A 26,273-nucleotide genomic window follows, 5' to 3' on the forward strand; every position below is an offset into this window, starting at 1 on the left:
GGGAGAGCATCCCACAAAAACACACCCGATCAGTGCAAGACTTCAGATTCCACAGGCACTAACCCACTCTGAACTACTATCATGTTTCTTCTCTCTGTTTCTGTGTTTGTGCACAACTGTGTAACTAATTCAGCTTCATCAGGTGATGTTCATCTCCTTATCATTTGGTAACGCTGAGCCTCGGCCGACCTGTGTTTGCATGAGGAAATAAGAGCGCTGGTTTTGTTTTATTTTTGATGTGAATCCTGTCCTCCTCAATGTGTGTGTAACTTTCTCTGTTTCTCTGTTGGGTTGATTTGACCTTTAAGCTCCATGTTTCATGTGTTAGTGATTCTTCTTCATGTTGGTGACCTCAGTAAGTGAATTTCCTGTGACCGGCCCTATGTGAGGGCAGTATGTGGTGGTTTCAGCGGGGGCTTTGTGCTCTACCGGTGGCTCTGGTTACCTGGTCATCTGCTACGTTGCTCATCTCTTATGCCACAGCGGTCGTGTTGGGCCATGCTGACCTGCTCTTTCCATACATAAGGTAAGATCCTGCTTTTTCAGTTTTATTTACCAGATATCTATGAGGAAAAAGAAAAAGAAAATTCTGTAATCATTTACTTTCTTCTGCTGAACACAAAAGAATATATTTTGAAGAATGTCAGTAACCAAACAATGGGACTGACTTCGATAGTATGGGGAAAAATGATGTAAATTATTGAAAAAAATTTCAGTATTGGGTGAACTATTCCTTTAAGATTTAAAAATAGTCAGTGAGAAACATTTTATGGTGAGCAACCTTATTGAATGAAGGGTTGTCAAGTATCTGTACTTCAGTACCAGTAGTCTATATGAAAATGTTAAAGTTACAGCCTTTTAATGTATTATTTACTAATTTCAATTAAATATGTTTTAAAAAAATGATTAAAACAAAACCCAAAAATATGGACAAACCCAATCCTTGGTTACAATGTTTTAACTATATTTTTTAACCCAAGTGTGGGTTTGTCTTTATTTACAACCTAGCATTTTTTTAAAGAAAAATTAGTACGAAAAAAAAAAACATGAAATTTGTCTGGTATTAGTACTTACTAACTACTGAAATTTTGGTGACAATGCTAGAATGAATACCTGGAATGTAAATCACGCATTTTACTGTATTGTGTGTATTCACTATATTACTATACTATATTATAGTGTAGTATTCACTTTTAAGAGTTTGATGGTGTAGATCAGAAACATTCTGTGAAACACAACCTTTCTCTTCCAGATTTAGTTGACTGATTCAAAATCTGTTTTTATTTTCATCTGTCATACTTTGCCTTTCTCATTTTGCTTGTAGTGACACGGGCACTGAGGTTCCTGAACGCTGTGTGTTTGGCTTTATGCTGTCAATCTCAGCTTTCATAGGTAATGCCTCGCATCTTTTCCACTAGAGTTCGGAATTTTTGCTTCAAATTGCTGCCAAAGGGTTTTAGTTCAATAATAAGTTAACTTGTTTTTTTTTTTTTTACATTTTGAAATAACTTTTAATAGTCTTCTTACAGTTGAAGTGTTGATGTTTGCAGCGCAATATGTGACCAGATAAGTAAAAATGATGATCAGTTACTGGTTAGATTAGCATTCTGCCTGCTTTTAATCAGACAGAGATAAAGTAGTGCGTAATTAACATCGATTAACATCGCAGCTGTGAGTTTAATTACTTCAAAAACAAAACCCCATCGTCACTGAGAAATATAATGTAGCAATACAGTAGCAAAGCTATTTTGTTACACTTTATTTTGATGGTCCACTTTAGACATTCTACTAACTAGAGGTAACTTGTCAACTAACTCTCATTAGAGTATGCGTATGTGACCGGTGATTAAACTACCTGTGCATTAAACGGTTTTATTGCACACCTTCCAGCCAATCAGAATCGAGTATTCAGATAGACCATCGAATAAATAACTTTTAATATAACTATGCATTTTATTTTATATTTTAGTATAGTACAGTCCAATGAGTATAGGCTATAAGAGAGAGCAGGGATAATTGTAATCCATTTAGGTTATTACTAATTTATTCAGAAAATGATCCACCTAAAACTATGAAATGTTGCCTCAAGCATCTTTGACATATTAACATTTACTAAGGCAGATGTATTCATTGCACCCATGCTTTATAAATGAAAAATCTCAACAAAATGATTACAAAATTAAATGTTTTGTTTAAAAAATGGAGACAAAATTATTAGTATTGCAACTTTTTTATGTATATATAATACTGCAACCAAATCAGGCTAAAAGCAACACACATAAAACGTGTAACTTCTAAAGGGGAGATAACTTGAGAATTATGTATGTTTGATTTTTTTTTTTTGTCAAAAACTAAAACCAAAGATGTTTTTAAAAACTGTCAGCGTGGATATTTTGGGAGGATGTAGGGAACTACATCATTCCCGCTCTCCAATTTGTGTGTTTGCAGGGTTGGGCACCATGTATGTACGATATAAACAAGTTGAGGCTTTAATTTCGGCCTCTGAGTCGGGCTTACAGCTGCTGAACTACACAGGCCTCCTGATGGGCATCTTCAGCACTGTAGGGATGTGTGTTGTGGCCAACTTCCAGGTGAAACCCACACTTTTGATTGAGTCTGTTTAATATTTCTTTCTCTGAAACTGTCAGGGTAATGTTTTTTTTATTCTTTCAGAAAACAGATATGATATCCATCCACCTTTTTGGGGCGGCGTTGACCTTCGGCCCTGGGACATTGTATATCCTGGTTCAGACCGGCATGTCATACCGCATGCAGCCGCGTTTCCATGGCAGAGAAATTCTATGGGCGCGTATGGCTGTGGGAATGTGGACGCTCATTAGCATAATCGCACGTATCCTTTTCCTCAATATATGATTGTCTATATTTATTATTAGCCAGTTGTGCCAGTACCTGTTCTGCTTCTTTGACTAAATCTGTCAGTTTTCATATCCTCTGTGCTAATGTATGATGACCTGCCTGGTGTGGATGTCACTAATAAGTTACACTGGCGGCCAGGGGAGAGAGTAAGACAGATGATGTGCTTTACTTTTAATATTTCAAATATACTACCCCATCACAATAAAGCACGAGTTGCATGATGATGCTCCAGAGCGGTGTCTTCAAAAGCCTGGTGAGAAATATAATAATAAATGCATCTAATAAATGCATCTCTACCACAGTGAAGGATAGAGGAGTTTATCATTGTGTGGGGAGTCTTTTTAGCTGCTGGTATTGGTGAGCTACTTCACGGTGAAAAGTCATTTAATGCTTTGGAGTACAGGAGAATATTGCAGAATTGCTTACTTTCCAGAAATGAAAAGTTATCTAAAGAGGAATGATCAGATGTTATTTTTTAAAAAGACAATACTCCTGCACAAAGACAACCAAGAAGTGGCTTGAGAACAAGCCCATCAGACTCATGTTTTGGCCTGGTCAGAGTCTAGACTTGAACCCTATAGTGAATATTTGTTCGCTCACATTAAACTCAAACGAACTTGGAGACATATTTCAATTACTCATGAACTATATGAAGCTGTTAAATTTGGGTGGAACAACACTGTTGAACTAGCCTGACATCAAGATGTTAGGTCTGGCAACTCACCATAGACACGGCGCAATCCGAGGGGCGGGATAAACGGCTGTCTTTCAAATTCACTCGGCACGCATTAGGACAGCGCTTCAACCAACCAGAGCGTTTTCCCAACAGCGGAGCTAACGTTACTTGATAGATTCAACTTTTGAATCTGGCCGGCAAAACTACGAACACATCTTCCTTTTTTAAGAATGAAAGTTCTTTGCTCTTTTCTCAAAGAAAAACTTAACTCCAAGTCCTCCAGAGTGGCGGCCAAAGCCGATTCGAAAGACTGTTCTCCAGCAGCCGCCATTCTTTGTTTTCAAGTAGCAGGGAACCGTCGCAACTCTGTCGTCATCATGTTAAGCCCGCCCCGCCTACTCTATACACGATGTGATTGGTCTGACCCAATTTAGGTTTTTACAGCTCGAAAGTCAACGGAGAGTTGCTAGACTACCCTGGCTGCAAAATAAATTTTGCTGCCGCTAGGGTGCGTCTAGATTTCTAGGCTACTGTTGAACAACTTCCTGTAAAAAGCTGTCTGCAAGTTTACCCACACAGCTCAAAGATTTCAAGAAAATAAAGGGGAATGGCTATTCCGTGCCAAGTTCATTTATCTACAGTATTGGTGCAATTCTTGTTAATTTCCTGATCAGTGATTTGTGATTAAAATGGTTAAGACCATTAAAAAACCACTAAATATTTTTCCATATTTTTTTTTTTTTTTTGCCCAGGAGTGTATAAAACTGATTACTAATGGATATGTGTAGATGTAAATGTAAACTGTACTGTATTTTAGGGGTTTATACCGCACCAGGTCAGTGCTTCAGCAGAGTGGTCTCTGGCATTCTCCTTCATCTGCTTTTTCTTCACGTACATGCGTGATTTCCAGGTATGATCACCAGTTCATAAGTCTTTTTTTAAGTCATCTTCTCATACAATTTAAACACATATACACACTGTATGTTAGATTCTGTATATGTTTGTCTATATATAATCGTAGTTTAGCATAAAGTTTGAACAAAACGTGTTTTTGACCAGAAAATCACTCTGAGGGTTCAGCCTGTACTTCAGAGTAACCATCTCTACGATTATCCTCACTATGAAGAGCGAGAGCACGTGCATCATGAAGAACGCTCTCCTCTACTGGCTGGTGCCATTTGACAGACACTCTGCCACCCTGCGTCTGACATCGAACACTGCAGCCGACATTCACTGGAGGTCTACTTCTTCACAAATCTGAATATTCCCAGAGGAACGTTTCATGTTCACGAGAAGCTTCTGTAATGATTGCCATGCTTTTATGTAATATTTTGAAAATATCAAGGGAGACTTTTTCCAGGTATAAATATTTGACACAAGTTTTATCAGCATAGTTACATCACAAATGTTAATAATGCGAAATAATCACTTTAAGTGTTTTTTCCTTTTAATTTTAGAATAAACACATTGCAAATTTGGACATCTTTCAGTGCTTTTACAGTAATTTGTGATGATCTATATGGAGATGAAATGTTCAATTTAATTTCATAGACTGAATCTGTGGTTTCCATTTAAAATGCATTTAGAAATGTATGTTTTTCAATTCAGCATGTTTCCACTGGCTCAGTTTCTGTAACATTGGACATTCTAGTCAAAACGTTTCTTGCTAAAACAAGCCTTACATACATAAATACAGCAGCTTATCACAAAATAATTACCCCCCGAGACCCGACAAGACCCCAACACAAATGACAAACAGCAGTAAAGGTCTGACAAACCGAACACATGAGAACATAAATAAAAAATAATCAGACATTTAATTCTATCTACATTCCTTAAAATTATTTTACTACAAACTGATGTATTTCACACAAGATTTACAAGCCGGTACTTTGGTGAGAGCTTCCACTAGTGTTTCTTGGCTTTCTCTCTCATCTTTTTCTGGTATTCATCAATCTTTTTGTCAAAAAACCCTGGAAGAAAAGGAAAAATAACTATTAAGTTAATAGTTGTATTATTATTATTACATATTTCATTATTATTCAAGATCATTTTATATTGGAACCATCTTCTTCTCAAGCAAAATCACCCTTTTCACCTTACTGCCTCCACAGCTCATTCATAGTCTCGCAGTTAGAGCTGCACGATTAATCATTAAAATATCTCGATTCAAACACCCACGCGATCTCATTCTTAAAATGACAACGATTTGTTTGTGTCTATTAAACATTTGACAAAATGACACCAGAACATTCAAATCTGTGTATGCGCTGCCGCTGAGCCAGAGAATGTATAGTTATGACCCATGTATTGGTGTGAAACAGCTTCACAGTCTTTTCAACCACACACAGTATCGTTATTTCTGTTACAAATATTTATATTATCACAGAAGTACTGGGATAAACGTTTATAGTTTGGATATAAACGCTGATGTCTACAGAAGTGATCGATTTCGAGCAAATCACCTTTTGAAAGTAACTTGGCACGTCAAATAATGATTGTATCAATTATATCGTTTCACCAGTAGGTGGCGACAAGTGACTGTTTAAAAATGTATTTATCACTGAATCATTCATTCAAGAGATTTGTTCAAAAAGGCTGATTCTTCCAGTATTGAAGTATTTATGTGAGAGTCATTGAATCATTCATTCAGCCCGTTTTAATTATTAATAATTCATTCAGATTAATTAAACATTTAAAATAGAATGCAATAGAATTTTGTCAGGACCTCTATTAAATTGCATGATATTTTGTTCAGTTGTCTGTTCAGAATCGTGGGAGAATCATCATTTCTGTTTGAAATAGTGATGTTCAATTTATCCAGAATCGTGCAGCTCTACTCGCAGTGTGACAAATATTCCATGTGGCCTCTTAATTAATAGGTCATAAAAAGTAAAAGAATTACAAAAGAACTATCAATAACATGATGTCATGCATGTCAAACTACTGCTAATAACAGTAAGCCAAAGGGATCTCACCTGTGCCGTCCTGAGAGACGGGTCTTTGTTCCATTTCCTGAACGAAGAGGTCAAACATCTGCGTCTGTACGAACTTCTTTACAAACCGGCGCGTGCTCTTGGATTCTATAGCTTTACAGAAATTTGTTTGCTGGAACACGCCCCGCTTGTCTTTGCCATTCCGCACGATGTGTTTAGCGAAGTGGCCGACAGTCTTGATAAAGAAAGGCAGGAAAGCTTCTGGGACCACTCGATTCAACTCCTCAAGACCTGAAGTGATGAATGACACAAATACATGGACTATTAGTTTTAAATAACCGTGTGAGGGAAAAATAAACCAGATTTATACATTGTTATGAGTGGATTATATGCAGTTTCTAGGGTGCAATTGCAAAATTCTGGTATCTCTTGCGGCTGTGTGAATATGCAACTACAAGTTTAATCCTTTTGGTGTCCGCTATTTTCAGAAGTAATATTAGCGCTTAAGTGCGTCCGGAAATTTCCAATAAGCAAAGACAACAGAGGCGCTGTGTTTTGTTTTTCGCTCGTAACATTTTGTCTAATTTTTGTCATATCAAAATCACTTGTAAATATTGCAGGTTGTGGATTGCGTTTTTAGGCTTATTTACAAAAGGCTTATTTGGGATAACTTAGGCTTGTTTGATGTGGTAAGTAACTTATTTTGAGCTTATTTGTTAGACTTGGGTGCTGGGTTTTCTAGCGAGATCTGGCAACACTCTTCAGACTGTAATGTATTTGGTAAGATTTGGTAATTCATGTCTGTAGCACAAACGATGAGGGTCAATTTTACGCGCCACCATCCACGCTGATTTATTTATTGCGTCTGTCACATGACAAGCGAACGAAGAACTCTGTTCGAAAAGAACCGAAATCGAACACTTCCCTTCTATATAGTATGCGAAAAACAGTACGGCAACTGAGCATTATATCCTAATACATAGGCTGCGTCCGAAATCGCATACTCTCTTGAGTAGGTACTTATTTTGAATCAGTAATTACTTCACAACCGCTAAAAAAAGAATGTTCTATATAGTATGAATGTGTGTAGTATGAATGTTTTTGCCTACTCTTTTATGAGTAGGCTACTGTGAATTCAGACATACTGCTCTTGTCACATACTGTTTTTTGCCTACTATATGGTAGGGAAGTATGCGATTTTGGATGCAGCCATAGTATTCAAAAAACAGTAGGCGAAAAGTTCCCGGATGACCTAATACTTCAAATTCAAATGTATAATTTGTATAAAATGAATAATAATAATAATAAAGATGTGCACAGATAAATCATTTTTAATAAATAATACAATATTCCATAAACATTGTCAATATTGACTTCATGGTGACGTATGAGCAATGAGGGGGAGAAAAAAGCTTGCCCAAGCAAACTCCACTAAATATAAAGTAGGATACAGAAAAGTTACTTACTTGATTTCTCATTTTTGGCACTGAGGGCCTGCTTGATTTCCTCTTTGAGTTTGTGAGGTAATATTGTGTCCTCATCTCCCATCTGTTTGGAGAAACATTTCAAACACAGTCACCCACAATATATTCATCAGTCACTTTTCATGGCAACAAAATAAAAGATGTCATCTATGATGTACACATGAACTTACACACTTGATAAATGTCTCCTTCCTGCCTTCTGATAAGTCAACAACAAGCAGCTGGGTGAGTAGATGAATTCAGATGTCAGCTTGCAGGGTTTGAAATGCAAATGTCTTGTAATGTTTTACCAGTGTCAGGAGTCTGGTCACTCACCTCAGTCTGGTCAGCGACCTGATCTGCGAAGCGTTTCTGGACACCCAGCAGATATGGTGTGGGTGCCATGATGACGTCAATTAGGATCTCTGGAACGATGGAAATGAGCGTGTGCTGCCAGATGAATGGATGCAGGAGAACAGCAACTGCATGGATGACCTGAGACAATGTCCTGCAGACACATCGTATGGGTTTGATCAATGTTATACAAATTAATCGAAGCCATACCTAAAACTTGTGTGCGCATGTATGTTTTGTTTTTGTACCCGAGCTCCTCGGCGATGAAGATGATCCTCCGCTCAAGTACAGCAGCAGCAAAGACCTTGAGCACCGCCTCATCTGACAGGCATCTGAACAATGTGCTGAAATCTACATGCTCCAGCCAGGAGTCTGTCGGACGAGTCAAACTGATGATCTATAGAGAGAGAAATGTATACTTTATTATATAGGTAGATGTTTTATTATAAAGAAAGAATATAACTGCACGCACTAAAAGTATATTTTTAAAAAATAAACTTAAAGGGATAGTTCACCCAAAAATGAAAATGCTGTCCTCATTTACTCACCCTCATGTTGTTCCAAACCTGTATGACTTTCTTTCTTCTGCTGAACACAAAAGAAGATATTTTGAAGAAAGTCGGTAACCAAACGACTGATGGAACCCATTGACTTCCATAGTAGGAAAAAAAAAATACTATGGATGTCAATGGGGACCAGCAACTGTTTAATTACCAACCTTCTTTAAAATATCTTCTTCTGTGTTCAGCAGAAGAAAGGAAATCATACAGGTTTGGAACAACTTGAGGGTGAGTAAATGAGGACAGCATTTTCATTTTTGGGTGAACTATCCCTTGAAGAGAGTGTTTCTTCATTAAGTATTTTTCCTTATCTTGCACCTCCAAATGGTGTGTTTGCTTCAATACATTGTAAAAGTTTTTGTTTTTGTTATAAAAACAGTGTTGAGGGATAACTAAAAGTAGTGATGCTACTAAATGAAGCATTTTTTGTGACATTGTATTTGTGACTTGAGGCAAAAAGAATCAGATTCGTCTTCAGCAAATTTGTTCTGATGGTTTACCCCAATGAACTGGTACAACATGATCTACTGATTCATTCGAATCATTTCTAAACAATGTTTTTGTCACTGTTTTCAATACAGTAATATAAATTGGGTTAGATTAGTTGTATATAGTCTAAACTGTTCACATGTTTTAAGCCTAACTATTTTTGTGCTGCGCTAAATACAACGTTGATTATTTTTAAATAAAAAATGTATGTTTGATATGTTATTTAATTTAAAGAAAATTGCTTTAATGTAGCTAACCACCTTTACAAATTATGAGTACCCTGAATATTTTCAAGTTAGTTTCTTGCCGATAGATGGATGGATGTATGGACAGAATGGCAGAGAGAGAGAGATAGATAGATAGATAGATAGATAGATAGATAGATAGATAGATAGATAGATAGATAGATAGATAGATAGATAGATAGATAGATAGATAGATAGATAGATAGATAGATAGATAGATAGATAGATAGATAGATAGATAGATAGATAGATAGATAGATAAAATGACAGATAGATAGATAGATAGATAGATAGATAGATAGATAGATAGATAGATAGATAGATAGATAGATAGATAGATAGATAGATAGATAGATAGATAGATAGATAGATAGATAGATAGATAGATAGATAAATGACAGATAGATAGAGCGACAGAGATAGAACGACAGAATAATATATCACAAATAAATATGTTATACTAATGTAAGTTATGTGCAGATCACTTGAATGCAGTGTTACATAGAACATGTGCTGGAGGAGAAATTTAAGCAGAACCAAGTCAAGTTTGTACAAGGCATGAGGGCATACCTGCATGAAACAGCTCATCTTTGACCCTTTGCCCTGAGCTATTACGTCACTTACTTTAATTTCCTGCAGCTTTGACAAAGCAGAGGAGGTGTGTGTTTGTGGATAGCATGTCTCTGCCTGCTTCTCTGCTTGTTTGGAATTAGAGATGTATTACTTTACCCCTCTTTTAATGTACTGTAATTAACTGTAATTACTGGAAAAAAACATAGAAAACCAACTTTTATTCTCTTGCACAATTTTACACCCTCGTTTAATTTCCACTTCCTTTTTTGGTTGGAAATGATTGACAAATACCAGTTTTTCAGTCTATGCTGTTGACGCAACTGCTGTAAATACAGTGGAAATGGAAAGTGTAGTTTGCTCAACTTCACCTCGATATGTAATTTCTTGGAAATAAACACATTGGTTGTGTGAGTCATTGTTCAGTCAACGATTTCAGGACTAAAGTGTGGCAAAAAATGGTGTTCGTGTACAATAGAGTGCTGCATTGATTACATATTTTTGCTGGCCAACGCTGAAGTGAACATCACCCTGGTTTTCTCGACAAAAAAACGATAGGATTTTTCCACTGGCTTTTGGGATACTGCAAGAAAATACGGTCTGTCACTAACAAAAGCTTCTGATTCTTGCACATTTTATTCATTGTGATAATCTTCACAAATTAATTTTAAACCATAAATACAATCGGAAGAAGCCAAAAGTTAAACTTGGGCTATAAAGTAACTACACCACGGTCACATGACTTCAACGCCATCGCTAAGCTTGCGCCGAATCTTTCAGTCTTAGTTTAAAAACATTTTCCCTGTAAATGTTCTTGTTATAACAGTTTGCAAGAGCATGATTATAAACGTAACAACAAGGCTGTAAAAGTGAATGAGTTTTCTAGCCTGGCAAGCCAGACCTACATCAAGATGTAAGGTCTGGAAACTCACCATAGTCACGGCTCAATCCGAGGGGCGGGATAAACGGCTGTCTTTCAAATTCCCTCTGCACGCAATAGGACAGCGCTTCACCCAACCAGAGCGTTTTCCCAACAGCGGAGCTTAGTTGATAGATTCAACTTTTGCCATATCTGGCCGGCAAAACCATAGATATCATATAAAGGCTAGATGTCTCGTCCGCGCTGCTGGCCAATGGAGCTCGACATCCGCACACGGCGGCCATCTTACGACAGGGTGCTCGCTCACTCGTAACATGGTGCATGTACTTTTAAATAACAATAACTTGCTCAATTTTCTACCGATTTTCAAACGGTTTGGTTTGTTATAAACGTCAGAGATGTAGCTATTATACTGCATACATATGAATAATTATTTTCAAAATGTTTATGCATTCAGAATTATAGCCACGTTAATAACGTTTGTAAGAAACCAAACCGTTTGTAAATCCGTCCAGATTTCAGCGAGATAAGAGTATTTGTGTGCGTGCTGCTCACTCACCTTAATTCACAGAGCCCTGTGGTAAGATGGCCGCCGGTGATGCCGGAAGTGACTCCGCCTTAAGACATCTAGCCTTTATATGATATCTATGGGCAAAACGACGAACACATCTTCCTTTTTTTAAAAATGACTTAAGTGCCGTTCTTTGCTCTTTTCTCAAAGAAAAAATTAACTCCAAGTCCTCCAGAGTCGCGGCCAAAGCCGATTCGAAAGACCGTTGTTCTCCATCAGCAGCCGCCATTCTTTGTTTTCAAGTAGCAGCAGCCAGGTAACCGTCGCAACTCTGTCGTGTATGTTAAGCCCGCCCCCGCCTACTCTATACACAACGTGATTGGCCTGACCCAAACTGGGTTTTTGCAGCGAGAAGGTTTATTGAGAGTTGCTAGACGTACCTGGCTGCGAAATACATTTTGCTGCCGCTAGGGTGCGTCTAGATTTCTAGGCTATGAGTTTTCCTGTTCGGCTGATGACGTTTAATGTCCCTGATAGCCTCTAGTATCATTTAGACACTTGTAAGCAACTGTCTTTTTCAAGACACGTAAAAGCTTTAAAAAAAACATAAGTGGGTATTACTGATGTATTTTATATCGTAGAATAAACCGTGAAAATATCTTGAGCTTGTGTTCAACACAGACCTTATTTCAAGCATTTAACCAAAACCAAAAAAAGTTTTTTTGTGTATTTTATTAGAATAAAAAAATAACAGGGATGAATATACGCATGGATGCCTCTCTATCCAGCTATTTTTCTATGCAAGAACATCCCATAGGACACATGCAGGATGGGCATGACTATATAGGGTTTTTTAAGACTGAGTAGCCATTCAGACAAATTGTAGTTCTTACCTCAGTGCCTCTTTCTGGAATAAAGCTTTTGATGTTAACAGTGTGTCCAGGGGCAGGAAAAGCCGCTTCCCTCAGGCTCTGCATAAATGGGTAAATCATCGCCATGGAGATCTTTCTGCGTTGCTCCACCTCATCAAAAATCTAAAAAATGCAGGGAATATCACTGAGAGAAATCAGTTTTCATTGGAAAAAAAACAGGTGAAAAACTGAAATATACACTATGTTTGGGGTCGGTATGATTTTTTTTTTTTTAATACATTAAACTAATTAAAATTGACAGTAAAGAAATTTATAATGTTACAAAATATTTCTATTTTACAAAAACAGTACGCAGTTGAACGGATAATAATAAGAAACAATATATTTTTACATTTATTGAGCACAAAAAACATCATATTAGAATGATTTCTGAAGGATCATGTGACACTGAAGACTGAAGCAATGATGCTAAAAATTCAGCTTTGCCATCACAGGAATAAATTACATTTTAATAAGTATTCAAATAGAAAACTATTAAACTGTAATAATATTTCACAATATTACTGTTTTAGTGTATTTATGATCCAATATATATATATAACACCATATATTTCTGAAGTATAAGCAACAACTACTTTACAAACATTTTGAATGTCCATTTCTTTAAGATCACATTAGTGTGTCCTGTTTGTCCTGAACAAACAAACTCGTTTCCAGTCATGAGAGAGCATTCACCCCCGAAAAAAGTACCTGCACAAAGTTCAACTTAAACAAACAAAACATTCTCCATAAACTGAAACGTTGAGCTCAACGGACAGCTCAACACGTTCGACAACCCATTTTCCCAACCCATAGTCAGAACAACAAATGGCAAATTTCTCAAACATAGATCAAAACATGAAGTACAAAGACATTTACATTGACTGTGCAGTAAATTGTGCTGTTTTACCTTGGAAAAGAGTCCAAAGCAGGCTACATTACTGATGATACAGTAGGCCTCAGGCAGGCGAGCACCCTTCCCATAAGGCTAAACAAGAAAAGACAACAACAAGAGAAGTGAGCACACACTTAAATTGCATATTACATTTCTTGACCTTATTTGTACGTCTTCTCATGCATTACAAAAAAAGAAAAATGGTGCTTTCCCTGTTGCTATGTTGCTAGAGTGATGTTGATGGTTGTTAGCGGCTTGTTATGCAGGTTTAACACTTACTGTACAGCGTTACGCAGGATGAACAGGGTTAGGGATATGTTCATATCATTACCGGTAACTGTAAGTATGAGCAAGAATAAGAGAAAGTATTATAAATAAGACCAGTTAACATTTACCAGCAGCCTCCTACAGTATCCATTCTTCCTCGACCCATCAACATCTGTAAGCACGAAAGAGAATGTTTCACTGTGAAATAGAGAAAAAGAGAGAAAATGAAAGATGCAGTTTCTGCCTCCACAGGGCATGCTGGGAGAAATAATGTGTGTGGTCACAGTACCTGGGATATTCTGTTAGGGGTGCCCAGTTAACACCCTCTGGAAAGCAAAAGAGTGTGAGCGCCTTTAACGTCTTCTCCTCCTCCTCCCTCTGAAATCGCACCATTCCATCCTTCTGTGCTCATTACAAAGTGAAAAACACTAAATGAATATGCATCAGGGACAGAAAATGCAAGGATTTCCCAAGTCTACATGATCATCTCTTTCATTAATTCATATTGATCTGATTAATATCAGAATGACCATGAATGAGCTATTTAAACATCATTTTCACACATTTCTGCCCTGAAGTTGTCATTTAATCTAAAAGAAAAAAAAGATTATTTATTGTAATGTCTAATGGCAGTGTCTACACTATAATTTTTCACTATAATAGGTCTTTCTCTTTTGGTGCTCAAAGCAGCGCGGTGGAATGCAAAATCACATGTGAACGGCCCCTAATAACCCAGCTAACACGTACAGTATATGTTCTAAGAATAGTTTGCTAACATTCCCATTAGGTTATGAAATGTTATTTCTGAAAACATTTAAAATGTCCCGTTAATGTTTTTCTGGTTATGCGAACGTTAAGGGAATATTCAATTTTATAATTTTGCAAACATGTTATATTTGAATGTTCTGAACATTAGACAACAGTCCAACTGAAACGTTGTAAACAAAAATGTTCCATGAACGATGTATAAATAATTTTCTGTGCGAACGTTATTAATGACCACATAGCTTTGAAGGAACGTTCTATAAATGTTACTGGAAGAATGTTTGATCATAACTTTGCGAGAACCTTGCCAGAACGTTAGCCAAAGTTCTGGGAACATTCCCTGTTAGCTGGGAATGTGGATCGTGACCTGTTGTAACATTCCTCATTTGTATGTCACTTTTGATTTAAATCTTTAGTAAAACAATAAATGCAATACAAACATAAAAAATTTATCGAATTGTTATTGAATGAAAATAGTTGCTACTACAATGTACTGAAGAGTTAGAAAGGATTCCCAGGATTGCACTGATAACTAATCACGGTTGCTTATTCACGTTCTTAACCAGAGGGGTTAGTATTCACAGCTGAAGTGTAAATTGTTCTTTCAGGCATTATATGCATGTGTCTGCATGCAGAGCACTCGGTTTGTCTGTGTCACCTTAGGGAACTGATAGATGATCTGTGGCTCATATATCCCATCTGTGGTCTTCTTAGGCCGAACCACCACCAGATATTCAAAGAAGAATTGCCCGCTAGCGTAGCGCTGCTCCTTTGCCTTTTCTTCCACGGTAGAGAGCTCTGTGCTAGCAGGTAGATCTGGTTCCTTACTAGTTCCTGCAAAAACAAACGTATGTTAGCTTCGGTGATGTATTTACTGAGGCTGTTTTCATGTCAACGCAGAGAAAACACTACAAAAACCAACTGTTTATAAGTGTCCGATTTCTGAACTGTCTAAAAAATGCGGCTCATCAGAAACAGCACTTGAAACGCTGAACCAAACAAATTAAGAGATGAGAAAGAAGGAGCTCTTCCGTGAATTTCCTCAACATTTCCTTTTGAGCCTGCTTTTTGGCAGCCTCCCCCAACAGAGAGCAAACAAAGCTGACAGGAATACCTTAGGAGTCCACTAAGTCTTGTTCCAGCTTGCCTCACCATACAAACCCCCAATGTGTCTTTCTATACACAACAGAACAATAACTGCAGCTCGTAACTGAAAAGACAAGAAGTGCACTAAGGAACAGATGCAAATTGTGTGCTCTGACTGACTTTGTGAACTTCCTCGTGACTTCATAAATGAATTTCAAATGAACAACATTGCAAGCAAATCAAGTCAAAACCAGTTCGAAAGACTTTGATTCTTTTAGGCATTTTGCCCTACTTAAACTACGAGACTGGAGAATGAGTCATGGTGAAATGTTTTGACAAGGTTAAGTACTTTTATATGCAATATAAAGCCAATGACCACAGCTAAAGATAACGTTTGTTGTGCATTCATTAAAACTGCTTTTTGGCACTTAAAACATACATAGAGTAAGATTCAACTAAATTTATAAAAAATAAAAGAGTATTCAACTAAATTTATAAAAATAAAAGGGGCTAAAGTAGCAAGATATGCGTTTGAAAAAATTATTAAGCAATACTTAAATAACATTTCCTCACTGTCTTTGTTGACTTTCCCACGGAAAGACGTAAATAAGGTACTGAACCTCTTCATGGCTCCCATGTCTTGTTGATCTTCACCTGGAAGAAAGACACCTGAGAAACGACAGTACAAAACACAACAATTAATCAATTGCAAACATACAAAATTGTTCAGGAAAGCTCAGATATGTTCCCAGAAATGCACTGATAACTAACCACATTTGCTTATTCACTTTTTTTAGCCAAACATGTTAGTTTTCACAGTTGCAGTGTAAATTGTAATTTCAACAAATGTAATTTATTTGTTCCTCTTTTTAGAAGTTCTTCACCAGATATCACAAAAAAACAGTCTTGCTAAACCTGCTTCGTTGTCAAAACTATCACGTTTTGCTTCTAACACAACATTGTACAGCCATAGATAGATAGATAGATAGATAGATAGATAGATAGATAGATAGATAGATAGATAGATAGATAGATAGATAGATAGATAGATAGATAGATAGATAGATAGATAGATAGATAGATTAAAGCCAGAGAAAAATAGGGTAAAATAGGCTATAGAAAAAGGTGGCAACCTTCTATCGGTCCATTATGTGGATTAAAAGAACAAAATTTAAAAAATTCTTACAATTTTCAGAATCACTAAAGAATATGATTGAACTTACTCCGGTGTTTACACAAGTTTGCCTTCGTTCCTCTTCTTTTGACATTAATTCCGTTCATTTTCGAATCTCTTTGCGTAAATATTTATGTCGTGGGCAGTCTTTCCCACGGACGCAAGTACACTACTGAGTGAGTGAGCGGCACGCAGTCTGCATGTATGCTTGCTGCTGATTCGTGAATTGCGAATCAATTGTTCTTTTTTTAAAACGGATGTTCATTCGAACCTATTCGCAAAGCGTTCGTGAATCACTCGACTGTAAGAGAGAAGTACAAACAAGCCTGATTTTACGTAATCGAAAACATAGTGATACGTAGCTTAATTTAAACAAATACCAGAAGAAGAAGAAAAGAATACCGCGCGGGGATGTATGTGTAAAAGCTACAGAACACTTAAACTAAAGTGTGAATCATTTTAACTGATGTATTGAACTGAACTGTTCAAACGAACCGATTCAGTGAACTGAAGTCAAGGGCAGATCGGAATCACTGACGATTCAAGAATTCTGAACTTTAGTGGGAGTTGCTTCTTTTCTCTGCTCTTAATAGGTTCAATATACAGTTCTTTAAAGTGTACAAATGTGCAGTGTTTTTTCTCAGACGTTGCCTATGAAATTGTGGCTTATAAACATAGCTACTGACTATACACATTCAACATTATTTTATTATTTTCTTTGTCTTTAAGAAATATCAATATATTTTATGAGGAGGATTATTTTAACATTTAACTGCAGGTACTTTTGGGCAACATTGGTGTGACATAATGATGATGATCTTTCTTGTAAAACAGATTTTCATTTCAGTGGGTCTTTTACATAAAGGTTGCTAAGTAAGTTAATAATAGGCTACTTGGTTGTCTTATCTGATGGCTTCATTTAGATTGATACTTATAGTAATCCACAAAAACATTCTTAGAGGCATGTTTTTCCATCCCCCTCATTATCTACTTAAAAGTTATAGACTAATTTTATGTAGCCTACTATATATAGACCACAAGTGCTTATTGAGAGCCTTACTGAACATCAGTTCTGAAAAGAGGTTTATGTATCAAAAGTAGACAGATCCCTTTTCTACCCCAAACTGACAAGATTAAACAAATGCATTGGCATGAAAGTCAAACAACTTCAAAAGGTGAAAGTTTTACCTTTGTTGGTCTCAAGTCCTCCATCTGAGAAACTTCGTCTCTTATCTATTTCGACACCATCATCTCCTTCAGACCTTCCTGTAGGCCAAGACAGACCGCTGAACTTTGTGCAAGTGTAAGTGTGTTAATTCATCTGTACGCTTCTCTTTTAGCTCCCTCAGTCATTCTCTCAATGACAAACGCTTCTCTCAGTCTATTTACAAAGCAAAGAGCATTTGGCTAGGTAAAGAAAGGTGTGTAAACTGAGCGACTCACGTTCACGTCGATCGCTTCTGAAAGAAGAAAATAATCTCCTCCTGAAATGATTTTCTCCTTCATCCAGTGACAGTCCAGCTATAGTAGTCAAAGGACAAATGAAAGGATCAGGAATCTTTTCTTGACCTTGTAACGCGAGAATATTTGGAGCACCTTATACTGCTCATATGATCCATGTTAATAAAAAAATGAAGAATATTATGATTTATTCAAAGTGATTTAAATTCATAAACTCTACTTACTCCTAGAACGCACAGAGGAGAACATCCATCTCCTGGATGATGTCATTGTGTCACCTACAAAACAAACAAAAAAACATGTACGCACTTCATCAAGTTCCTTCCTCATAACAGGGCAATGGCTATTTCTTATCTCAGTTAATATAAAGCAAGAAAATTTGTTGCAATTTGGCTAAAAATATTTCATAGAGAACCGTGCCTTATGTTAATGTCGTCGTTCCTTAAATGTGAGAAACTTCCATTGTATTTTCCCAAGGACTAAGGTCATAGTCCTTATGGTCCTTCAGTAAATATTAACTTGGCAACTCTTCATCAGTAAGAAGTCAAACCACACCCTTAAATGCAGGTGTGCAGAGATCACAGACATGGTTAACCTCATACCTGCTCCATCGCAATGACAAAACATATTCCATATTCCTATTTTATGAAAGGCTCACCACAAATGTATCATGAACACGCGCCAGTTGTCGAGGAGATTGCTTAATAAAAGTTGAATGTGTGTCTGTGTTGAATTCTCCTTAGTGGAAAACTCTGCTATTTTCCATATAGCTGCAGTAAAACCACGTACAGGAGCATAGAATTGCTATGTGATTCACAAATGCATTAACCATGGAAATGCTTTCCTCACAACAGGATTCAGAAACTCTGTTCTTTGCACTTTTATCACGCTCCTTAACTGAAACATTGGTGTGAAAAGATTTCGAGCCATGATCGCACCTCATACTCACATCCCCATGCTGGCTCCCTGTTACAACAAGTGGATCAAATTTGCATCACAATTGAAAACCCCCTCACCTTTGTTAGGGCATGATTGAATTTACACATAGCCATCTAAACGCAGCCGCATAATGAAATCATTTGATCTTCACACAAAGTCAAATTTGCATCTAGCTGATTCGGCCTCACAAAATGTAATGCATACCATTTTAATTAAGTCTTTACATCTAGACTGAATTATAACTGTGAATTGCATCCAGTAATTGTTTGTTTTGTTTTTCTTTTGGGAAATTTTAAAATTTTAAAATCAGTATTTCTGTATCTGTATTTGTATTCTCATTCAAACTTATTTGGTTTCTGCTTATTTGTATTTTGTCGATTTGACTTGCAACAATGTTTTTGCACATTAATTCAATTGAATCTCTGTGTTAGGTTACACTGAATATTTTGCTGATACTCTTCATGAAAAACGTTTTAAACCAGCAATTTGTTGTTTTGTTATAATGCAATTTATTTCAATGTTTTCAGAAAACAATGTAAGAGCTTGTAAGATCTTCTTTTATTCTCGCCGTGAGCATATTTTTAAGTACATCAATTTAAGGGATTTTTGCCAGAGACAAAATTTTAATCTGAACATATCAGACATCTGACCAATGACAAATGCCATATGTATGCTTTTGCTGTTTGTTGTGCTATATGCTCTTTTAAATCACAGGATCCCTGCTACCTAAGTTCAGTTCCAGTGTCCTATCTCAAAAAGAGACAGCTCCCAGATTGCTGTCCCACTGTCCCACTCGTTTGTTCCCAGATTCAGTGCCTGGAGGTGTGAAGTATTCGATGGATGATTTGCATATCTATGAACGGTGCAACACATTTGATTGAGCCTCCTCATGCAGGGCTGGAAGGAGAACAAAGACTGAAGACTGACCAACTGCTATTGCAACAAAGCCTGGGCGAAAAGTCTGAAGATGACATCTACACACAACAGAAAGCATGTCTTTATGGACTGTGCCACTTTTGGACTCCATGTGTGTGGCCAAGGTGGGAATTTGCAGAGATATTTCAAGATATTTGAAATGAACAAAGACATTTGCTTTACTGTTTTCCACCCCCTCTTTCCACAATGACTGTTTGGAGCTCCTAAAGGCACAGAGCAGAGGGGCTGATAGTGATCAAGGCCTGTAGGCCAAGATGTGTGTACATCGGTGCATGGTCAATGAATTGTCACACCTTTAGTACAATGGGGGAACCCTTCTTGGCTTTGGGTCTTTCTCTCCCCTCTTTTCTAAACACTCTTCTCTCTCTCTCTCTCTCTAACATTTTACATATATGCTGTGTATAATTCAAGTTATTATCATCTCATACATCTATTTTGTAACTATTTGAAGTGTAACCATAATCATATAATGTCATTAAACCCTTTCAATTACAAATAATGTGCTAACTAGTTTTGATTTGCTATTGACTTTGAAGTGCTACAGTATCTTCACTCTATATAGCAAAGCTCTCCCACATATTTGGCTATTGTAACTGCGCTTTTTTCCGTCATTGGTATAAGTAGCAGTGGGTGGTAAAAATGTTTTTGCTTACATACTGGAACACTTTCACTCTTCTAGACCACGTTACCACAGGAAGTATCAGACTTATGATGGGCGGTGGCTTTACATTATAGCGCTTTCTACATGCATGCTGTGAAGCCACTTGCACTTGTTAAAACAATCTGCATAAGTGTAGTTTTATATAAATTGTTTGTACACCAATGTAATGTAACAGAAAAATCAGTAAAAACCATAGACGGTAAAAACCTACATTGGGGGAAATACATCAGTAAAAACCTATTAAATTGTTAATTATCAGTGAAAATAATGTTACATTTAATCAGGCAATAAATGTAAGTTTACTGAAATACTCTAAAAAAGAATTACTTTTTACTTATGCATTCAATCAGGGGTGGACAGTAACAAAGTACATTTACTTGAGTACTGTACTTAAGTACTCTTTTTGAGATCTGTAGCTGACATTACTTAAGTATTATTTTTTCTGGAAACTTCTTACTTTAACTTCACTACATTTGAAAGACAAATATCGTACTTATTACTCCACTACAATTCTGTCAAGGTCCTTGAGTAGAAAGTAGTAACGTCAGTCAGGGCCTGTCAACCCCATTTTCATTTTCAACATTGGGTTTGGTCTTCTAAATGCAAATTTTGTCATTGTTTTGGAGCACACTAGCTTATAGATAACAGTAAGGCTTACATATTCATACTAAAAACCAAAACACTTTTCATAGAGATTTTAAATAGGGCACTATTTGAGTGAACAGCCATTTGGGTGTCCAAAACCATTGTGGTAGTAAACCACTGGAACTGTGTTCTAGAAATACATTTTAAATTGATATGAGGGTGTAAGGGCGATTTCGGACACAACCAATATCTGATTAACGTGAATGTTATTATTAGTCTTCTCGAATAGATGTCATCCTTTTTTTTTTACCTTGTAGGATGTTTCAACAAGCTCCCTGTCAATTGATTAAAAGGGACAGTAAAGACATAATGTTATAAAATATTTATATGTCAAACTAATGCTGTTTATTTGAACTTTCATTAAAGAATCCTGAAAAAATAAAATATATCACATTTCACCATATCAGCATATTCGAATGACCATGTGACACTGAATACTGGAGAAATTATGACAGGAATAAATTACATTTTAAAATATATAAAAGCAAAATGATATTTCACAATATTACAGTTTTTACTGTATTTTTGCTCAAATACATCTAAACTTTTGAACAGTGGTGTATACTTTATCATTATCATAAATATTGTTAATATTGATTTTAAAAATGTATAAAACTATACAATCACAAAACTGCCTGAAACATTGTCACTCCAATATTAAAATTATATTATTGGAGACTCCAATAATATAATTTTAATATTAATTGACTAATTCATAAATAGTTAATTTGCTTTGCATACATTTCTGTCCGTAAAGCTCGTGTTTATTCCCAAAAAGAATCCCCATCCTCTCCCATACATTTATTGCCATGTTTTCGTGTAAGACGTGGTCGTTAGTATACTCCGGGTCTTTTTATAGCTTACTGTATTCCCCACAGGATGACCTCAGGTCAGCAGTAGGTCTTCCTGTTGCCCCAGTGACTCCGTCTCAGCAGTTATGTGGGAATATTTTGAGGATGCACTTCATGACTTTTATATGTGGTGGTTGCTCAAGTGTAGATTTGGACTTTAGATTTATCTTATTTCAGATTCAGACATTGGCATCGCTGTTGTTGGGTGCCATCATTTCAGTATAGTTCAGAAATGTTCCTCTATTCACCTTTTTGTCCAAGATCTCCTATTATAATAGAACTTTGTCAAATCTCTTTTGGCCTAATAATGATGCTTGGGCAAATAGACAGTAGATGACATCTGAACTTTTCACACTACACAGCTGTTTTTATCCTACAGATCTTAGCTAACAGGGAACGCTATCAGAACTTTGGCAAGGATATCTCAAAATTATGAACAAACATTCTTCCAATAACGTTTTGTTTTAACTTTGTTAAAAGTTATCTGGTCCTTAATAACTTTCTCAAAACATACTCATGGAACGTTTTTCTGAAACATTTAAAAGTTTTAAACGTTACTTGTTACAGATGGTTTTAGAGAACATTCAGAAATAAAGTTTTCAGAAATTAATAGCAAAACATTCTTAAGATATTTTTGTTAGCTGGTCAACATTTATCAAAAATCACTTCTATACCTTTTGTCCAGTTGTTTGTCTCTTTATCAACATAAAAATCCGACTGCACCGCAATAATGATAAGATCTGACCTCAGATCAGGCTGACCCAACATTCAAATCATCTTATAATGTTATGTAAGAATACTGTAGCTCTGAGGAATGCAATTCTCGTTTAAAGAAGACTTAGCAAACAGATGTTCCTGCATGTCTCATACACCTAAAACACACTTTGACCCTAAAAAGACACTTACTGGATAACATGTTCAGTTAAGCACCTTTCAGGTGGCAATGCTTTTCAGGATTAGTTTGAACTTTTAGAAGTTAAAGGGATTGTTCACCCAAGGTAATTATTGCTTAAGTAGCCTATTCGTGTGAGATTAGAAGTAAAACAGGGCACAAGCATTATAGACTGCTTTCATGGTTATGTTTTGGACAGTTGGATTTGTGATCACTTGTATTTTATGACAGTCTGGAAATTCTGGAACATGTGTGACGGCTGGTCAATAGAAGGCGCCGCAATAACTTAGCCACACCAATTTTTTTACACACACAAAATCATAATAATAATTATTATTATAAATTATAGGCTATTCATTTACGAAATTCATCTGTGCAAAATTTGATTTTCCATCTGCCTGTCTGCATTCCTCAAGTTCAGCCAGTCTTTGATAGAGAAATCGCCCACAGGAGGTGGGTTTATGTAGTAGTTTAGCCAATGCTGTGAGCATGTTCACGATATGACATAAAATTTAACCAAACAGCGTCCTTAAATCTAACGAGCCACTGCTCGACTCTCCAGCCCGGACTCGTCTACTCTGTTGGGGTTCGATTAAACAAATCAGAGTCACTTGTAAAGTTTTGATGGATGACAATTGTAATCAAGGAAAAGAAAGATTAAAGTGACATACAGGAGTCGTAAATTAGGCACACCTGCGTTGTGATAGCTACTTGCACGAGCACATTTCATTATGGTCGCATCTCTGGCCACTCAGCCAGCCACTTGTAACAAATGTAACATTTATTTTTCCCTCACAGTATCTTCTGTTGCACTGTATACAAAAAAAAAGTGAATTATTCAAATTAAAACGTATTTTTTAATTTATATTGGAAAAAAAGCTTGCAGAAAAAGTTTTGTGAGGATCATCTTCAAACGTAATCCTGATTTCTGAACATGCGCAGAACACCATGCTGGACGAAGGCGAGTTACTAGAATACCAGTGCAATATCTAGGCCTGTTTACAAAAAAGACTAGTAGCCTACAGACTGGTACGATTTATGTCCGACTAAATAGTGACTGATATCGAGCTTTTTAAGTGCATGTAAATGCACATTCATATTTTGCACAGCACAGATTTATAACCCACCCATGACACAAACTAAACTGGAATTTGATAAGTGCTTTAGATTGACTGTGGACTGGAGTGCAGCGGTACATGTCAGTCAGCAGACAAGCATCGACACGTGTGCGGTACACACCCTTAAAAGCAGGCTATTATGTAATCATACTTTCTCCTTTCTGTACAGGAGGGCTGTTGTTCAGCACGGCAATGACAAAGCAGGTACAATTTAGCGCTGTGTGTAAAAATCCTGCTTGTAACATGACATAATTCTTACATTACACCCGTCTCGTTTTCTTTTGGCACAAGTCATAAAATGACCAGGGCAATTGTTTCTTTTACAATAACCTCTATTACCTTTCAGGTCTAGAAGAGGGACTGACTATCATTCTTTAGACCAATTCCCTAAACAATGCCCCAACCTCTAGAGGGCAATATAAGTACAATATGAAAGTCACTTTATGTTTATTTCTTCTTTTCCATAGTTTTGAATACTGTAAAGTAACAACCCTTCATATATGGATATGCTAGCAATAATATTGTTGAAACATGTTAATGGGATCATGCAACATAATGCAAATTATTCAGTGAGCTTCCAGTACATCAACGCTAAAATGTGTTCTTAAAGGGATAGTTCACCCAAAAATAAAAATCTGTCATTACTGACCTTCAAGTTGTCCTAAACCTGCATAAAGTACTCATTTTTTCTGTTGAACATAAAGAAAGATATTATGAAGAATGTGGGTAAACAAACGGTTTCTGATCCCCACTGACTTCAATAGTATCGGGGAAAAAATGGTAGATTTGTAAATGGTAAGGGACCAGAAACTGTCTTACCCACATTCTTCATAATATCTTCTTTTGTGTTCAGCACAAGAAAGAAATTCATACAGATTTAGAACAACTTGAGGGTGAATAAATAATTACAGAATTTTCATTTTTGGATGAACTATCCCTTTAAGAGGAAGTTGTTGAATTTGAGCTGTTCTCACCATAGAAAGTTCAAAAAAGCTTGTGGTGTAAGTAAAACTCAGTTTTAAAGCTTTATATATATATATATACATATATATATTGTTATGTTTTAATAAATCCGTTGCATCAGTCATTCTGGTTGTTTGACTTTACTAGTTCTTCCTGTCACTCAGGAAACTCAAGTCTTTCAACAGACTGTTTCTCCATAAGTGCAACATAGGCAAATATTTTATTTTGCATGTGAAATTATCATAAATTGCCTTTAATCTGAGTTTTTGTGCAGATAAAAACTTGTTCAGACTGCTAAGAGCACACACACACACACACACACATCTATAAAGTAGTCAACATTTGAAGTGGATCAAAACCTTTCATCAAAGTTATACATGAATTTTGAACAATACCCGTTCTTGTCTATGGACAATTTTGATGATCCACTTCAAATGTTGACTACTTACTACTTCTACGGTTTGCTATGCATTTCCTTAATGTTTCCTGTTTATTAATTTCAAACACATCTTGCTAACTTTAAATAGCTTTCATGCTGTGAACCGACGTCTAACAGGTGTTTCTACGAAATGAAAGCAAGCATTATAGGATATCACGCTCATGTGGCTTGTAGGACAGAAACACAATGTGTTCAAGGTGACTTACCTTGCAAACTCGCTCCTGTGTCTCCGATTTGTAGCTTGAGAAGGTTGAAAATCCTCGGTTTGATTTGATTAAATATTACCACATCACCTCAGTGTGTTAGCAAACAGGTCCACAGAAAAATATGTTTCATGCTCTTCTAACCTGCGGAACCAGTTTCTTCAATTTCTATTTTTTTTCTTTCTTCTATTTACTTTCTCAAGACCCACCTGGAACTAGTCCTCTCAATACCAGTCTTTGTCCTCTCTCAGTCACTATACAACTGCATTGCATGTGTGTTTGCTTTGGTGTATGAGTCTTGAATCACTTTGCCGCTTCTGCTTTCATTTAGAGGAAGTGTTCTTGCAAGAGAAGAACCGAAGCGGACTGACTTACAGCAGCGAGGGGATTTCCTTGTTTCACACACTGATGCTTATCAGGCCTTTCTGTTACAGGTGTATCATTTACAGAAATAATATTCTACCATATAAAGTTTGTTCACTGAGTCTGAGATTATAAAAAAATAT

General features: G+C 36.5%; 2 protein-coding genes across 3 annotated transcripts; one reads left to right on the forward strand and one right to left on the reverse strand.

Moving 5' to 3' along the window:
* The first annotated feature begins 44 nt into the window (after window positions 1–44).
* On the forward strand, window positions 45–5,032 carry dram2a (DNA-damage regulated autophagy modulator 2a). The gene is made up of 7 exons (XM_081349184.1): window positions 45–526; window positions 1,325–1,392; window positions 2,449–2,591; window positions 2,674–2,851; window positions 2,941–3,023; window positions 4,371–4,463; window positions 4,613–5,032. The coding sequence occupies exons 1-7, from the start codon at window positions 396–398 to the stop codon at window positions 4,733–4,735; spliced, it is 819 nt and encodes a 272-aa protein (XP_081205310.1). The 5' UTR covers window positions 45–395; the 3' UTR covers window positions 4,736–5,032.
* dennd2da (DENN/MADD domain containing 2Da) lies at window positions 4,306–26,092 on the reverse strand. 2 transcript variants are annotated; one of them, XM_081349180.1, is made up of 16 exons: window positions 25,771–26,092; window positions 18,345–18,398; window positions 18,103–18,180; window positions 17,848–17,925; window positions 16,059–16,154; window positions 15,058–15,233; window positions 13,924–14,036; window positions 13,763–13,832; window positions 13,383–13,460; window positions 12,455–12,595; window positions 8,555–8,703; window positions 8,289–8,460; window positions 8,144–8,194; window positions 7,956–8,037; window positions 6,532–6,780; window positions 4,306–5,526 (listed from the first exon to the last, which is right to left on the reverse strand). In XM_081349180.1, the coding sequence occupies exons 2-16, from the start codon at window positions 18,388–18,390 to the stop codon at window positions 5,462–5,464; spliced, it is 1,644 nt and encodes a 547-aa protein (XP_081205306.1). In that variant the 5' UTR covers window positions 18,391–18,398; window positions 25,771–26,092; the 3' UTR covers window positions 4,306–5,461. The 2 variants fall into 2 exon arrangements, with proteins under 2 accessions (XP_081205306.1, XP_081205307.1); XM_081349181.1 differs by lacking the exons at window positions 17,848–17,925; window positions 18,103–18,180; window positions 18,345–18,398; window positions 25,771–26,092 and adding an exon at window positions 16,709–16,837.
* Window positions 26,093–26,273: the final 181 nt, after the last annotated feature.

Source organism: Scardinius erythrophthalmus (genome assembly GCF_964197995.2).
Source record: "Scardinius erythrophthalmus genome assembly, chromosome: 20".
Taxonomy (NCBI): Eukaryota; Metazoa; Chordata; class Actinopteri; order Cypriniformes; family Leuciscidae; genus Scardinius; species Scardinius erythrophthalmus.